General features: G+C 37.8%; 2 protein-coding genes and 1 pseudogene across 2 annotated transcripts in view; 2 read left to right on the top strand and 1 right to left on the bottom strand.

Moving 5' to 3' along the window:
* Positions 1-588: 588 nt before the first annotated feature.
* On the top strand, positions 589-2,286 carry LOC127447442 (ASNSD1 upstream open reading frame protein-like). Its single transcript, XM_051709327.1, has 4 exons — positions 589-726; positions 866-919; positions 1,434-1,509; positions 1,591-2,286. The coding sequence occupies exons 1-4, from the start codon at positions 604-606 to the stop codon at positions 1,629-1,631; spliced, it is 294 nt and encodes a 97-aa protein (XP_051565287.1). The 5' UTR covers positions 589-603; the 3' UTR covers positions 1,632-2,286.
* A 1,119-nt stretch (positions 2,287-3,405) lies between these two features.
* LOC127447441 (uncharacterized) lies at positions 3,406-5,722 on the bottom strand (annotated as a pseudogene).
* A 2,214-nt stretch (positions 5,723-7,936) lies between these two features.
* The window catches only part of LOC127446760 (ankyrin and armadillo repeat-containing protein-like), a 25,588-nt gene continuing 17,984 nt past the window's right edge, over positions 7,937-15,540 (top strand). The window contains exons 1-8 of the mRNA XM_051707948.1: positions 7,937-8,100; positions 10,136-10,573; positions 10,675-10,838; positions 11,806-11,921; positions 12,008-12,188; positions 12,300-12,501; positions 12,880-13,081; positions 13,391-13,599. Of these exons, the coding sequence (XP_051563908.1) occupies positions 8,034-8,100; positions 10,136-10,573; positions 10,675-10,838; positions 11,806-11,921; positions 12,008-12,188; positions 12,300-12,501; positions 12,880-13,081; positions 13,391-13,599 (1,579 nt within the window). The 5' untranslated portion in view covers positions 7,937-8,033. The remainder of the gene's footprint in view (positions 8,101-10,135; positions 10,574-10,674; positions 10,839-11,805; positions 11,922-12,007; positions 12,189-12,299; positions 12,502-12,879; positions 13,082-13,390; positions 13,600-15,540) is intronic.

Here is a 15,540-nt window from a genome sequence, read left to right as displayed (position 1 = left end):
TTGCGATATGCGTGAAGAATGTGAATCACCAAAACAAAAGAAGAGGAATGTGGAAGTGAAAGTGGAGATTTATAGTAAAAACGGATTTAAATATTTATCTGTTTCTCACCCACACCTACTGAAGACATTTAACCACTGGATTAAACCACTGGAGTCGTATGGATTACTTTTATGCAGCCTTTATATGCTTTTTGGAGCTTCAATGTTCTGGCTACCATTCATTTTCATTGTGAGGACCAACAGAGCTGAGATATTCTTCTAAAAATCTTAATTTGTGTTTGGCAGAAGAAAGAAAGTCATACACATCTGGGATGTCATAAGGGTGACCAAAGGATGAGAGAATTTTTATTTTTGGGTGAACTATCCTTGTCCTTGCAAAACTCCAGAAGTACTTGTTTTTGACCTTATTCGTCTACATTTATTTTTGGCAAATACTCCAGCCTTTTTTTTAGGTATCCTCAAACCATATTTTCTTTCACTCTAAATACCTAATAGTGTGACATATGGCATGTTTTGTGAGGAGGCGTGCCAATATGTAAACAACTGCTTGACGTGCTTTAAAAGCGACGATGTACTTCCGCGCCTGTCATTCGTGTGCGACCCATGTGGAAATGTTTCCTTAAAACATTCTTAAAATTTTGCTGTAAAATGTCATCTAGAAACAGCCAGCGAACGGAACCTGGAGCTCAAGAAGAGCGCACACATAAAGAAGAACTGAACGAGAAGGTTCCTATAAAAACGAAAAATGTTATATACGTAATAATTTCTTAAACATAATGATTTAAATTAGCGGTCACAGTTAAAGCATTTTAGTACGTTTGCTTAATCATTGCAGTTTGTAATGAGTGTTTATAAACCTTCCCAGATCAAAGAGCAAAAGATTTTAGTCGACGAGTTGTCCAATTTAAAGAAAAACAGGGTATGTATGTCGTCTATTTACGTTAAACGTTCTAGCATAATACAAACAGATGCTGTCACTCACTTTTAAATGGCAAAACACTTCTGAATTGTAATTTGGAATAGTATGTATGATCTTATAATTATTTTTTTCTTTTCGTTTTATTTTGAAACTTTGAGCATAAAGACATTTTACCTTTCAAAAAATAATAAATGTAATAAGTTTTTGTAAATTATAGTACAATTGGTGTAAACTGAAATAAGTAAAAATTTTAAATGATTAGAGTTAAATTTAATAACTTGCATAAAACTATTGTTTCAGTGGTGTTACTGCAAAATAAAAACACCAAAAGGACTTTTATATTTAAATGCATTCTTCTACAATTATTTGACGTGACCTCAAGTTAATCAAAATAATAAATATTGCATGGTAGGATTGATTAATTTCAGTGTAGAAGATATGTTTGTACACACACATATATTTTTTGCTTGAATATCATTATGTTGTGGTCATCATCATGTGCTTGCTCTTACAGAGAGTCTACACCCAGCAACCCAACAGTAATATATTCTTTCTGGCAGACAAGAAAGAGACCCTCAGCTCTTGTAAAAGTAAGTTTCACTCATAAATAACCACTGTACCTTTTTGAGTGCTTCCTAATTCAGTTTTAATTCCCCTTGTCTCTCTTACAGAGGATCTGGATATCATGAGAAAAGAATATCAAGACATATAGTGGTGTGAGAAACATTTCTGCTGGAAAATGTTTGGGATTTGCTGTGTGGTCAATTTGACCACTCTGCATGATCCACTGGATTAGCATGTATGAAAAAAGCTTAAAAAAAGGGGTCCCAGCAGTAGTCAGGAAATTATAGAAACAGTTTTAAATCCAGATTGCAGCCTTCTTTTCTCTGCCCATGTGCTTCATATGGGGGTTGCTTGACCCCTCAGCCTCTTCAGGATGAAAATGGGAATATGCTTCTCTGGAACGGGGAGGTTTTTGGTGGTCTAACAGTAGGGCAAGAAGAAAATTACTCTAAAGTTGTTCTCCACCTGTCAAAGGTGCAGAGTGACTCAGATATAGTGTCTTTACCAACACATCTTAAGGGACCCTGGGCCTTTATCTATTACCAAAAAGAAGAATGCTGTATCTGGTTTGGGTGGGACGTATTTGGAAGAAGTCTGCTTTGGAAATCTGATTCTGATAGAGCATCTTTTACACTCGCATCAGTTTCTTGTCAGCCAGCAGAAGATAATATTGAATCCCAGTGGCATGAAGTACCACCTACTGTTTACAGGTTTGACCTAAGGGACCTTTCACAGTTGGGTACATTTACTTTTTAACTTTATCCATGTGTTTTCCACTTTAGTGACGAGCCAAATTATATGCAGGAATTGAAATTGGAAGGTCTTCCCAGTTTTGTCTCTGTAAACAGAAACATTTCTGGACTTTGCCTGACCTCCCCTGTTTGTCCAATGAACACATCTATTTCTTCACTTGCAACTGTTGAACAAGACCAGAATGCCTCCCACACCTCTGTTGATAATCTGAAGGAACTTCTAACAAACCCAGAAAAGAGAGAAATGGTAAACATGCTTATTGATGTTCTTAGTGAGGCGGTTCATAAGAGAGTACAATACCTAGCTAGTCAAGAACACTCAGCGGTCCCCTTAAAACATACCAAATCTGATATTGCTATTCTCTTCACTGGAGGAATTGATTCAATTATATTATCGGCCCTTGCAGATAGACACATTCCTGCAGACAAACCCATTGACCTGCTCAATGTTGCTTTCAAAATGCAAGTAGCAAAGGTGCCTCCCAAGTCCTCAAAGAAAGGAACAAAGACGGTGAGAATGCCAAAAAAAACACCAACACACTCAGATCAGCAGAGATTAAACTGTTTTGATGTGCCAGATAGAATTACCGGTAGAGCTGGCCTGCAGGAACTAAAAAAATCTCTGTCCAAAGCGCAAGTGAACTTTGTTGAAATCAACATAACTCAAGAGGAGCTGAAAGAAATGCGACTGTTCTGGATGACAGCCTTGGATGTGCTGTCTGGTTTGCAGCCAGAAGAACTGGTGTCTTAAATGAAGGCACAAAACAAGAGCTTTATACACCAGAAGCAAAGGTAACTGCTGATGGTTTGTTTTTCTTTCTGTTCACATTGAAATTATGTCTGCATGAAAACTCCGAGTTAATGGAAAGACTGGGTATTTATTTGATCACACAGGTAGTTTTGACTGGCATTGGGGCAGATGAACAGCTGGCTGGATACTCCAGACACAGGGTATGGTATAAAACCTCCGGGCTGGAAGGGCTTGTCAAAGAGCTGGCTATGGAACAGGGCCGAATATCCTCAGGAAATCTTGGAAGGGATGACAGAATCATCGGGGACCACATTTTGCAGCTAAAAATTAAGTGTTTCGATTAAAATAATTCACCAAAAAATGAAAATTGCAGTTCAAAGAGACCATGGCTGTGAAGCTTCTAATAGGACCAAAACCCCACATAAAAGGAGTTCATATGACTCGTGTGCAATATTCAGAGTAGGGCAGCAAATTTGGGCAAATTCTTTTAACTGACTAACAGCCAATATTAACCAATTAAAGAACAGTTAACTGATAAGACCTGAATCAAACAAGTGACCAAACAGGCATGACATAGACCCCATTTACACCTGGTATTAAGATGTGTTTTGTGTGGTCCGATCACGTGGTCAGGTGAGACATCACTGTTTACACCTGGTCACTTAAATCTGTGACCACTTGTGTTCGGATTTGGAGGGGAGAGTCTCTGTTTCATGACGACATCAATCACTCTGTCAGTGTGTTACTGCAAGATATTAAAGCACAATAATGTTAGAAAAGACAAAGAAAGCATGAAAAAAACTCATTTGTATTAGTTATTTACTCAATATGCAAAAAAGCACAACAAAATCTTAATCTTATTCTGAACATCATTTTCATGTGTAGAGTTCGATTGTAATTACTTGTTTGGATTACATTAAATAAACAGTTGGATTTTTAAGATGGTCCTTTAAGTATTTGTCACATTCAATGTATGATGAAGATTCCCCACATCAAATCGACCAGATATCATGTGAACATACACAGGCCTCCTAAAATGAAACGGAGTGCGATTAATGTCATTAAATTAGAGGTAACACAATGTCTTACAAATGCCACCAGAAATCAAACCACTGGTAAGTAACCTTAATATGAGCCATGACAGAAAGTTCCCCGGTGCATTCCATTCTTCAATGGGTGCATTCTACATGGAGAAACTTTACATTAGAAAATGTAACATTATCAAATAAAACAAAGTATGATTTCAATGAACTACCTTCTCATTGAGAAAGGAGTCCAAAAGAGGAAGAGTAGTCCTTGAAAACAAGTAAAAGCAAGGACACTGCAAAAAGGAATGAAACATAAGAGATATATATATATATATATATAGTAGACAATAGTGCAGTATCCTCACCTTTCAATAGGAGGGAAAACATACTGTGTTTTGTGAATCAGTTTCACTTGAAGAAGGCTTTTCCTTCATACACTGTACTTTAAGGTCCTCATCCAACTCCAGAATCCCATACTTTGATGTTTCTAAGCAGACAAATATAGAGAGAGCACTTAAGAGTGAAAATGACTTAATAATGGATTTAAAAAAATAGTACTATAATTGTATTGCCTTATGGATTTTGGGGAAGACACTCACCCTCATCTTTGCACTGGTATGACAGCACTAAATTACTTTCTTTGTCTTTATTGTGGATGTCACAAAACGTATCCGTGAATTTCCTAAGGCTGAAATCCTCTTTGAATAAAATGTGTCTGCAAAATAAAAGAACACAAAACAGCTGTGTCTCCATAGCTGTGACACAACAGCTATGGAGACACAGTGCTTTATTGAATCTGATGCTGGTTATACCCTCCGATAACTAGTAAGTTGTCATCCACAGCAGAGCTTGACCGTCAGCTGAAGACAAGCAACGGCACCATGTCTATCCTGCAGAGACCATTGAAAACGAGTTAAAAGAATATTTATATATTCATAATTTGGTCCATTATTGTTGCGCTCACCTTATTTCTTCTTGTGCAATCATTTATGATTTTAACATTTGGAAAATCTTGAGCCCACTGCTGGAGTGCTTCATGGTACAGGTCATTTGTCTGTTCAATACATGGTGGTACAATAGATTTATTTATTTGTGTGTGTGCATAATAATCATGCAAGTCAAAAAGTATGATTGCAAAAGCACAATATATTCATTTTAAAAATAAAAATGAACACTCTCAACTCACAACCACATAAGCTGTGTCCACACATCCTGTTTTGGTCAGTGCCTGAACCTAATGTGAGATAAGGGAACATGGACCAACGGGAAGCAGCGGCTTGGCAATACCGCCCAAGTGCCAGAAATTCCCAGTCGTGTCATTCTCGATATCCCTTTGCAATCTAGTTCCATAACCTGCAGCTAAAATTACTGCTTTCATTGTCAGCTAAAAGTGAAAGTGACAACAGCACTGACCGCGCTTATCAGCGTTTATTTTAGAATAAATTGACTGAAATCTGAAAGTTGTAGACTTTCAGGGGCTTTCGTTTGAATCAAGTATATAATTGAGTCGGGCTAGCTTTCTGCGCAAAGGTTGCTGTACTTTCTTGAGTTGGACCAGCATAGACGGGGCACTTCTTTTAAAATGACCTTTTTCACAGACTGTGATGACGCGTTTCCGCCTTATTTAGCATCGTAAATATCGCATTTTTATTTTATTTTATATTATTTATTTATTTTTTCAATATTGAGTGTTTATAACATTATGCTTTGTGTTCTATTACCCTGGAATTAGCTTTAATGTGGTACGAATTACCACAGCTGCGAGGGGTTTTCTATTATAGTTGCTGAGAGAGTGACAGCAAATTTGGCATCTTCTCCAATTCTACTGTCTTAATCCACCGCTCTCTGTTTTTTCATCTTCTGGAAAGTAATTCAAACGTTTTCTTTTGGTCTTGGAGCAAATGGATAAGTGAAAATAATATTTGCTATGGTCTCCCATTCATTGCTGTCGAAGTTCACTTCCGCGTTCCAAAGGTTGGAACGCCCAACGGTTATTGGCTGTAGAAAGAAAGTCCCGCCTTACTGGTAAAAGAGACAATCACCTTTTATTTTCAGACATCACCTGTCAATCAACTCGACAATGCGCATGCGCATTAGCTATACAATCCTATAAATTATTATTATTATTATTATTATTTGCGTAATCTGAGGTAAAGAAGAACAATTTATGATACCAGTGTTGTTATATTTTATTGCTAATTTGAAATATGCTCTTTGATCGTAATCTCGACCAACCGTGTAGGAGATTTTGGTCTTTTCCCATTCAAGTAGATAGGAGCTGCACTGGCATGACGGAAATACCCTCCCGAGAGCGTCCCAAACATGGCCGACAGTGGACTGACTTCCTAGAAAGACTTTGGTTGGACCCAGACATGCGCTGTTTTTTTTTTTTTAAATGCTTTATTTATCACAACTTAGCCTATAGCAAATACAAAGAAACAACAACAAAGAAAAACAAAACAAAATACAGAAAAAAACAACAAACACAGAAATACAACTATATACAAAGCGGTATTAAAAAAGAGACTCTCAAATAAGACACTTATTTAAAAGCGACAGGGAAAAAAGTCTCTAAGATGGGTAAAAATTCAAGGCTCTACAGCAGTCCAGTCTTTATAGCTCATGCGCTGTATTAAAGCAATCCACTTATCCGCGCGCAAATCTTACATTGAATCCTCATGAATATTAATTACGTGACGACAGAGGGCATTCCCGCTGGACGCGTACTTGCTTTCCGTTTACCCTATTTATAAGTTGTTGGCTTGTGTAATATGCGCTAGACGGGCTCATTTGCTGTGACAGTGCGTCTCGCTGTTTTTCAGCTGTGTCAAGTTAAAAACTGATCCACTTTTGACACGCACCACAACAGATCAATGTCAGTTTTTAATCAATGAACCAAGAAGATCGAAATAGGTTCGGAATAATAACATCTACTCTATGTACTGGCAAGCGGAGTTAGGGGCCATTCACATCACACCGAACGCGTGATTGAGCAAAAACAGCTAGACGCAGCGTCACGAATGCAGGTGTCTCGAGACGCAACTTGACATGGCGTCTAAAAAACGCGGCGTAAATAAATAAATAAATAAATAAAAAAAGCAATACGTGACAAAAAGGTCAAAGACGTCCGTTTAATGCATGTTTACATAAGAAAACAGTTTAAAACAGACGATCGCAAAAACAATTAGTTGTGAACGGCCCCTTACGAAACAACGCGTGCGTAACCAAATTAATATTCATTAGCTTGCGTGATGTGCGTTTTACTGACTTGCCGGTGAACAAGTCGTGCAACAGTACCATCTAGTGGTTGATCTGAAGCGTTGCAGAACTCTCGCTGTGCGTCGTTGGTTGCCAAGCGCAACGCTGTTCAAAACTATACATTTAATCTGGGAACGCAGTTTTTAAAGAGGAACCTTACTGACGATTTAATATTATTTTCAACGATCTCATGTTGACTATCTCCGAGAGCTGATGAAGATTTGTATCAAACCATGGATAACTTGTACCGGATTGCTTTCCCACCAAATCAGAGTTGTGATAGAGATGTCCGTGCTGCGTTGGCCGCTCAGACAAATGCAAGCGCTTTACTGCAGAAATATGACCGCAGGGAACTACAAGAACTGGTCAGTCTGACCACTTGTAACTGGTTGTTCAGTGGTGAAGAACACAGCCTTCATGTGGATTCACCTCCAGGCATCACCAGACAAATGAGAAACATCTTGGATCCCAACATAATAATTCTTGCTCCCCTTGACTCATGTTTGCCCCTGGACTACAGAGTTGTTCATCAGATTGTGAGGGAGCTGACAGTGGGAATATATGTTTTCAACCAGTTTCCAGTTATCAGTCTTGTACCCAACTATGACCAGAGCTCCACGTGCCAGTTACCACCAGCATATTACGATACAAAAGTTGGGCAGATTCTAATAAATATAGATTATACCATAAAGGCTCTCTGGCATGGGAGTTACACTTCTAGAGAGAAACGTGTACGTTTCTCTGAGTTATGGAGATCCATTATGGGCGTGGATTCAGATGGAGTGCCTCAGACAAAGAAAGATGTGCTGACAGAGTTTCTAAATGCAGGTGATCCATCCATCCATTCAGAATAATAAAAGGTTTTATTTATTAATCGCTTTTCCGGTCATGAAAACAAAACAACAAAAATAAACATAACAACAGAGTAGGGCTGCACAATTAATCGCGATCACGATTTCTGTCTCACGGTTAATTAAGCATAATCGTCTGCGATATTAGTGAGCTAGCAAACAGAAGGTGTCAGCCAGGTAAAGTTGCAAATTGTTATTCATTTTCATTATAGACCTTAAATTTGCAACTATTTGAGGGCAACCAGATCTTGATTATATTATACAGTCATTAAGCAAATAGAGTGGGAGGGCAATTTCAGAACAAGCAGATATATAGATTTGCAGCTCATCAGCGTAACAGACCGAAGGGAAGCATGCAAAAATTAAAAAACAAAGGGCCTAGAACAGAGCCCTGCGGGACACCACAAGTAATGAGGACAGTGTGAGATTTTAAATTCTGAATAGAAATAAAACATCATTGTCTGTCTGTCTGTCTGTCTCTCTGTCTGTCTACAAATCTTTGAAGTAAAAAGTTTCCATACTAGCCAAATACATTTAAACTCAGTTTTTCACAATTCCTGACATTTAATCATAGAAAATATTCCCTGTCTGAGGTCAGTTAGGATCACTAATTTATTTTAAGAATGTGAAATGTCAGAATAATAGTAGAGAGAATGATTTATTTCAGATTTTATTTCTTTCATCACATTCCCAGTGGGTCAGTTTTATAGTTTAGTTTATATCCACTTTGTTAGTATTTGGTAGCATTGCCTTTAAATTATTTAACTTGGATCAAACGTTTTGGGTAGCCTTCCACAAGCTTCTCACAATAAGTTGCTGGAATTTTGGCCCATTCCTCCAGACAGAACTGGTGTAACCAAGTCAGGTTTGTAGGCCACACGCTTTTTCAGTTCTGCCCACAAATTTTTTATCGGATTGAGGTCAGGGCTTTGTGATGGCCACTCCAATACCTTGACTTTGTTGTCCTTAAGCCATTTTGCCACAAATTTGCAGGTATGCTTGGGGTCATTGTCCATTTGGAAGACCCATTTGTGACCGAGCTTTAACATCCTGGCTGATGTCTTAAGATGTTGCTTCAATATATCCGCATAATTTTCCTTCCTCGTGGTGCCATCTATTTTGTAAAGAGCACCAGTCCCTCCTGCAGCAAAGCACCCCCACAACATGATGCTGCCACCCCTATGCTTCACAGTTGGGATGGTGTTCTTCAGCTTGCAAGCCTCACCCTTTTTCCTCCAAACATAAGGATGGTCATTATAGCCAAACAGTTCAATTTTTGTTTCATCAGACCAGAGGACTTCATAAGATTTTTGTCCCCATGTGCACTTGCAAACTGTGTTTTTTTATGGCGGTTTTGGAGCAGTGGCTTCTTCCTTGCTGAGCAACCTTTCAGGTAATGTCGATATAGGACTTGTTTTACTGTGGATATAGATACTTGTCTACCTGTTTCCTCCAGCATCTTCACAAGGTCCTTTGCTGTTGTTCTAGGATTGATTTGCACTTTTCGCACCAAACTACGTTCATCTCTTGGAGACAGAATGTGTCTCCTTCCTGAGCAGTATGATGGCTGTGTGTTCCCATGGTGTTTATACTTGCATACTATTGTTTGTACAGATGATCTTGGTACCTTCAGGCATTTGGAAATTGCTCCCAAGGATGAAGCAGACTTGAGAATTTTTTTTCTGAGGTCTTGGCTGATTTCATTTGATTTTAAATCTGTGGAGTGGTTAAAAAATTAGTTTTAATGACTTCAACCTAAGTGTATGTAAACTTCTGACTTCAACTGTATCTATCACGTTCTATAATTTAATTAATCTGTCTGTCTGTCTATCTATCTATGTCTATCTGTCTGTCTGTCTGTCTACCTCATTTTATATTTTCATCCATCCGTCCATCCATCCATCCATCCATCCATCCATCTCGTTCTATAATCTCATCTATCTGTCTGTCTGTCCGTCCGTCCGGCCGTCCATTGTGAATGAAAGTCATTTTCCTAACATTTGTCTCAGCAGGTTTCATGGACATCTCGGATGATCCATGTTATCATGGCATTTATGAGGAGGACATCAATTTAGACCCAACCTATGAGCCTAGCAGCGCAGAAGAGGAGAACCTCTTCTCACAATACTCAGAGAACATCCTGATTAAATTGAACGCCTACCTCACCTCTGTCCACCAGCACCAAAATCTGTTTGTGTTTGAGGGGACTCATAATCTGTCCAATGCTGTTCGACTCACAGAGGATGAAATTGATCTAGCCACCTACCAGAGGCTGCAGAAAAGACTGGCTGGCCAGATTAAACTAGTGAGAAAGAACCTTGGCAGGAATGCAGAAGTCTCCAGAGATCTTGCCTACCTGAAACTCATTACTTTTCTGGTGCCCCTGCTGATTTCCTTGAGGAAAAAGATGTTAATTCCTAATCTGTCTAAATTGCTTCCACCTTTATCAGGTTTGCATTGTGTTGTTTTGATCAGCATTTGCTGCTTGGTAGCTGGATGCATATTTGATTGCACTGACTTTTAATAAACAGAAAAACTTTTTATTTTAAAGAGGACAAGCTGAAAACAGAGCGAGAACTACCTCCACATGTTCTTGGACCCGATTTTGCTTGCAAACACTTTCTATACCAGCAGGATCAATATTTTCACCTTCATGGAGGGATTGAATTTGATGTGGGGACTCCTGCCCTGGATGACATCACTGAGGAAATGAAGGTGAGATGGCATATAGGGCACATTCTTTTCAACTTGATTTCAGTTTTTACAATGCATGCTGCAGAAATACTATTGTTTCCTCAACAAAGTATTCTTAGTGCTCCTGATGTTTAATTAAATGCAGGGCCATAACCACCATAAACACTGATGAAGACCCGTCCCCCCAGTATTCAGATTAGTGGTTTATCATGGGCCTTTTGTCCCCCCATATATTGAATATTTGGTTACATCCTTGCTAAAATCCATAGCTAATTTTTACCCTCTTTAATTCAGACATGGTAGAATTAGATGCTTATTCTTTATAACACAATTTGTTTTGTCAATGAAAATAAATTATAATGATAATTTGTGACTTGCTTCATCATTTTGAGTCACTTTGACCCAGAAACACATTTTGAGTTGTATGCACTAAAGTAAAAAGAAAAATTTCAGCTTTTAATTATGTGATTATTTTTTATTTTTTTTACTTCAAACAAACTGTTGCCAACATTTAAATGTTGGCTGAGATAATCATTTAAATGCTTTTAGTTTTTCTTGAGTGCATAAAACTCAAAAATGTGTTTCTGTGACAAAGTGACTCAAAAAGATGAAGCAGGTCACATTTAGAAGTATACTATAAAGTATACTATAAAGCACTTGGATAAAACTATCTGCTAAATGACAGCTTGCTATTTTGAAATATATATCTGAACACGATATGTATTTAATTTTGGCAATACATCATTAAATATATAGGTAATACATGGAAAATGAAAATGAAATTTTAGGTAAATTAGGTGTATGAATGCAAACTCACTTCTAATGTAAAACATAGCAAACTAAATGTAAAGACAATTAATTTGCCTTAATTAAGAAAGTCCTGAAATGTCAGACCACTGAATGTGTAAAATGTAGCCTAAAAATTGGATGTTAATGACTCAAATATGCATTAGGGTATTAAATAGATGATTTCTTTCCTTTCATATAGGCGGCTTTTAGAACACTGCATAATCAAGCAGCAAATTATCTTCACGAGTTGCTTCATCAGGATGCCACATACAAAACACACTTTCCAATACCACTCAGTGAGATTGAAGGGAAAAGGTCAGCGACCTTCTGTTATTAAAATACACCTTGAAAGACCTCATTTTGCATTTCATGATGTCTAAACATTCATTTGTGTTTTGCAGCTATAATGTCATCTCCATTGAGTTAGAGTCACTTTATCCCCAACATAACATGGTTCAGTGGTGGGGGGCCCTAGAGTCTACCATCAAAGTACTCGAAGGCAAGAATCTGCCCTTGACGGACATCGAGCTACACGAGCAGTTTAAGAAAACATTTGGTTACACGAAAGCCATACAGTGCAAGGTGAAGAATGACAATCGATTCATTCTTTGGTTTCTGTATAGTATCATAAATATGTTTTGTGTCTAAGCAAAAAATATGTTTGTAACTCAGAATGTTGCGTTTGGACTGAAGGCAGCTGCAGAGAGAGGACTCTGTGCAGTGTTTCTTTCTCTGAGTCGCAAGAACTCTCCCTCTCACCTGCATGTTCTAGATGAGCAGGGACTTTCTCTTCTCCATCACGCTGCAGCCAATAACCAATCACACATCATCATCCAGTTAGCCTCAGCAGGCGTCAACCTTAACCAGACACGCAGTGAAAGATTCATCAGCAAAGGTTATTAAGCAACATTTAAAGTGGTCATATCGTACTTATTAATTATTTTTTCCCTATGAAGTTTACTTATACTGTTACTACTCTGTCCTTTTTCACTGGGGAGGAAGTTTTGAGTTCTGAAAGTTGCTGTATTGAGATCATGTGCTGGAGATCAGTTAATAGAAGGAACCAAAATGGGTCTCCTATTGGAAAAATGGTCATATCCTGGAAGGAAAAAAATTATGAACACCATCCATTTTGAATGATATTTACACCTTATAGCACTTGAAGCAGTTGATAAGTTCTAGTCTAAATTGACATCTTTCAGGAGTTTATAATTTGTTCTTTCATTTGTTTTGTATGCAAGTTACAAGTTTCGGGTTTTTTTGCCTTTTTTAGGCCTTACACCGATGCACATTGCTGTGCAATGCGGCTCCCTTGAGTCCCTAAACTGCCTTCTAGCACTGCGTGCAGACTACAAACTTGTGGACAAGAGAGGCTGGATGGCCATTCATTTTGCAGCCTTTTATGGCCAGGTTGCATGTATCCAAGCACTATTCAGGAAAGACCCTACATTACTGGAAATGAAGACCACTGCTGAGTATTGGATATTTTTTAACAAAAAAATAATTTAAAGGATGTATAGATTTGTTTTTTGGTAACACTTTACAACAAGGTTCCATCTGCTGACATTAGTTTGAAATAATGCACTAATAATATAATATACTAAAATAAATATTAACCAAGATTAAACATTTTTATTGTTCAGTGTTAGTTCATGTAAACTATTGCGTTTACTAATGTTAATGTTAAAGTGTTTCATCACCATACTCTAGTAATGCTTATAAGCATAAAATATCTCGGTTTGAATCACGTTCTTTAGAGATGCAAGATGATGGATGTTTTGCAGGTATCAAAGTTCACCACTGTTATTGTCAGCAACCTCTGGTTCAGTGGAGGCGCTGGGCTTCCTGTTGTCCATTGGGGCAAACTGGAAAGAGGAAGATAGCAAGGGCAATAATGCTGTCCAGCTGGCAGCCCTTTACTTCCACACTGATGTCCTTACACACCTCATTCAGCTCAACCTGGATGACCTTTCTGTGTGGAAGATTCTTGTTGGTAAGAGATTGTATGCTAAAAGTGCTCCAGATTTCAATCAATGTCTATCTTCTTCACAATTATTATCCTCTTTATAAATGTAAAAATATTTATGATTTCAGATTAAAAGCAAAGGAATAGTTGAGTGGAAAATTAAAATTCTGTCATCATATACTCACCCTCATGTAATTCCAAATACGTATGACATTCTTTCTTTCGTGGAACACAAAATTGGATATTCGCACTGATATATACAGTTGCAATCAAAATTATTCAACCCCCTGACCAGCAATACATTCTGGTGTTGTGAATTAAAACACATCAACTAAAACCTCAATAAACAGTCAAATTAAGTTTTTAATACACATTTAAGTGATTTTGAGAACAAAGAGTTCAGTTACCCAAATTTTAAAATAAAAAATAACTAATTCTCTCCACAAATGTCATGTCAAAAATATTCAACCCCCAAAGTCAATTGGGGGTTGAATGTTTCAGATAAGTGTTCTCAGGCTATGGACGCCTCTCTATTAGAATTTTTACACATTTCTCATGAGCAAAATCTTCCAGCTCATTGACATTCTTTGGTTTCTGTGCTGCCACTGCTTCCTTGAAATCCCAACATAGGTTTACAATGGGATTTTAATGATGGACTGAAAGGACCAATTTAAGGACATTCCACGACCAATCCCTGAACCAGATTTTGGAAAACTTGGATGTATCCTTGTCTTGCTGGATAGTCCAGTGATCACCGAACTTCAATTTACACACTGAAGGCATCAAAATTTTCATGCCAAAATGGCCTGATACATGAAAGAATCCATGGTGTCAGTCACATAGTCAGGATAGCCATTTCCTGCAGCCACAAAACACCCCCATAACAGGACTGACCCACCTCCATGCTTGACTGTGGGTATGTTGTCGTTCTTGTCATCACCTTGTCATCTTACTCCAGACGTACTGCTGACCCATGGGTCTAAAACTCATTTTCAGTTTAGTGTCATACATCTATAAGACCTTCTTCCAGGACTCCACAGGTCTTTCCTAATTAGTTCTTGAATATTCAAGTCAACATTTCCCTTGGTGAAGTTTTGCTTTCTTCCACACCCCAAGAAGGTTGCTGTTGTACCATATTTAAAAAAATGTATGAATGGTGCTGCCAACTTTGTCTATTGGAAATTGAAGTGCCTTGGGAATGTACTTTTAGCCATGACCTTTCTTGTGTAATGAAATAATCTCCTCTATTAGCTTTTGAGACAGCTTATATTTAATTGCATTTTTTGCATAGAAATACATGTTTGCTTATAATGCTAAACTTAAATTTTTAAACTTAAATAAGTGCCATTGCAGATTGATGACTTAATTTTGTTTTAAAACAATTACTTGTGTAGTTGTACATATTACTTGTAGCCTTACATATTTAAGGAACAGCTACATGCAATAGGGGTTGAATAATTATGACATGGCTGTATTTTTAAAAAATCCTGCTATTTAGAAATATTAGGTTTTATATACATATAGACTTTGAATGTGTCACTCAACTGATATAGATGTAAAGTTTAAAAATTCTGGGTCATCAGAAAAGCTTACCTTTATAAATCCTTACTGTTTTGAGGGGGGTTGAATAATTTAGATTGGAACTGTATATAGAACTGGATCGCTGATGCAACGGTAAACTGCCAGCAGGAGCTGAAGTCACTAGAAGTTTTCAAGCGGCCATCTTGGTATGCCCAAGCTGTCATAGAGCCTCAATGACTTAACAGCTGATAAAGCCACCGTTTCACCATCTCCAACCTCTGGATAGGGCAGTCGCTATCTACTGACAATCATGATTAATATTTAATTTGCTTGTTATGGATGATATTTGTTAAGAGGGAAACGATATAAGTGATCGTGATATCAGAGCATTCACCTGTCCCGGTTTGCAGCACAACGATCATGGACGTGGCAAAACTCTCCACAAAT

The sequence above is a fragment of the Myxocyprinus asiaticus genome, chromosome 10 (genome assembly GCF_019703515.2).
Source record: "Myxocyprinus asiaticus isolate MX2 ecotype Aquarium Trade chromosome 10, UBuf_Myxa_2, whole genome shotgun sequence".
In the NCBI taxonomy this organism is placed as follows: Eukaryota; Metazoa; Chordata; class Actinopteri; order Cypriniformes; family Catostomidae; genus Myxocyprinus; species Myxocyprinus asiaticus.
This window is presented reverse-complemented; position numbering and strand designations above follow the sequence as displayed.